General features: G+C 37.7%; 1 protein-coding gene across 1 annotated transcript in view; it reads left to right on the top strand.

Moving 5' to 3' along the window:
- Positions 1-951: 951 nt before the first annotated feature.
- Positions 952-2129, top strand: part of usp14 (ubiquitin specific peptidase 14 (tRNA-guanine transglycosylase)) — a 13384-nt gene continuing 12206 nt past the window's right edge. The window contains exons 1-2 of the mRNA XM_017309887.1: positions 952-1134; positions 1984-2127. Coding sequence (XP_017165376.1) covers positions 1119-1134; positions 1984-2127 — 160 coding nt within the window. The 5' untranslated portion in view covers positions 952-1118. The remainder of the gene's footprint in view (positions 1135-1983; positions 2128-2129) is intronic.

Below are 2129 nucleotides of genomic sequence, written 5' to 3' on the forward strand. Positions count from 1 at the left end.
TGAATGGAAAGTTTTGTCCCTTGGTCTTTTGCTTTACCGTTATCGGTTCCTGTAAGTTTTTGATTTAATAATTGAAAATTGGTGTGAGCAGTTTCTCAAGTGGATGAGTAAAGCCAAATMTGTTTTGTCAGAATAAATATTTGGTACACAATTATACATGCCAAGTATGTATGTTAACTTTAATGATCCAATTTTCTTAAAATACCTGTTTTCAGTGTTGCGTAAAACTCACCAAAGTTTGTTCAATCTAGAYGTTTTAGGTCATGAGGAAGGCTGTTGATGTGACTCGTGGTCATTAACCTTTTTCACATGAAAGGTCATTTGGTTTTCAATTTTTATTTATATAGAAACATTTTTCATTCACTTTTTCAGGAAAAAATAAATCCAGTCCATTTTCTAAACTAAGCAAATCAGCAATGCTATAAATGAGCTACTAAAGGTAATTATGGAAAAGCTTCTTTAGAGTAGCGGCACCTCCAGAGATTCTTCATAGGGGAACCAGGCCAGAAAAATGTGTACAAGTGTGTGTACTAGTATTTATTCATTGGGTTTTACATTTAGGGTTTTACCAGCAAAGGACCTTTGCTTCACAATCTTTTCAAAAGTGTGGTTATGCTTGTCGCTTGTGCATCTTAGTTTTCAAATGACATGCTGTCTAGTAAGCGTCATTACCACAGTTTGTGGCTTGCCTTCCTTTGTAGAAACTGACAATTTTCAGTAGTGTCTGACATATTTTAATTAAATTTAGTGCTTTTATTAACGACACCCTATAATATTAATCCACTGTCTAAATTTCATAGCTGAAATCATTTTTACTTTTCAATYATATCCTAATTTACTGATCGGTCCCAGTATTGAGTTTTCTGTTTTTTGCAATTGGGTCTTCACCAAATCAATTTTTGCTCAATACATGAATGAGCTCAGACAAGCGGAGAAGTATCCAGCAGGATGGCYAACGTGTTGTCGAGCGCATCGATAAGTTCCCAGCGTGTTGTTGCAGCGTCATCCTGTTTGAATGAAGTTCAGACTGAGAACTAGCCAACTCTTCATTCGCGCCCCAGTAGACTGACACGGGAAAAACAATATCAGATACTCCAGGAAAACAAAGACTGCCAACCATGCCGGTGTTTACAGGTATGATGTAAAACAAACGCGGCGTATTTGTTGTTATTACCATTAAAGCTATAACGAAAGCGCGAATCCTTACACGTGTTTTAGTGAAGCATCGTAAATACGTTAGCTTAGCCGTGTAGCATGATATGCAGTTAGCATGCTAGCAGTTCTAGGAAGACCGTCTATATTTTCAGCAAGCTGTAACTGTTATTGATGGGAACAATGTTGCGAAAGAAATATGTGTACACATTTGGTTGGCTATATTGTGTTTTAGGAGTYTCTATGTTCAACTTTATAATGTGTTTTGCATTGCCGGCTATGCTAACTAGCACTTTCAAGTAAACCAAACAAGCTAGTCTAGTTTGGCAACACTAAAGTTGACGTGTTTACCTGGTTATMTACAACCACCAAGAAGTAAAACACTTTTAAAACGTTTTAGCAAGTTGAAGTTTCACTTGTTTTAMATTATTGCCTTCATAGACCGGAYATGTTTCTTTAAAACACCAACTGCGGTAGCATTTTCACTAAAGTTAGCCCATTTATGGCTAATTGCAATACAGCTGCTYGTTTACCAGGAACTGTTTATTACTTTGTATGATTTTACTATTTCTAAACCGGTAATATTACACAAGTCAGTCAAGTGATTTATCACAACAAAATTGCTTCAGTGGACAGCAATATAATGGTTTARCTTCCCCTTTTGTGGATGAAACCAACTCAGAAGGACTGCCCGGTTAGCTGCCTGATTCCTTGAAGCACAAGCTGCTGTGTCATACACACAGAACCCATTCTAGTTAAGCTAATATGTTCCCACTACTAACACGTAACTCACACGTACGATGTATTTTTTTTTTTTAAATCCGCTTTCAGTCAATGTGAAATGGGGCAAAGAGAAGTTTGATGCAGTAGAGCTCAACACCGAGGAGCCACCCATGGTTTTCAAGGCTCAACTCTTCGCCCTAACAGGAGTTCAGCCTGACAGACAGAAGGTCATGGTGAAGGGAGGCACCCTGAAG

The sequence above is a fragment of the Poecilia reticulata genome, linkage group LG17 (assembly GCF_000633615.1).
Source record: "Poecilia reticulata strain Guanapo linkage group LG17, Guppy_female_1.0+MT, whole genome shotgun sequence".
NCBI lineage: Eukaryota > Metazoa > Chordata > Actinopteri > Cyprinodontiformes > Poeciliidae > Poecilia > Poecilia reticulata.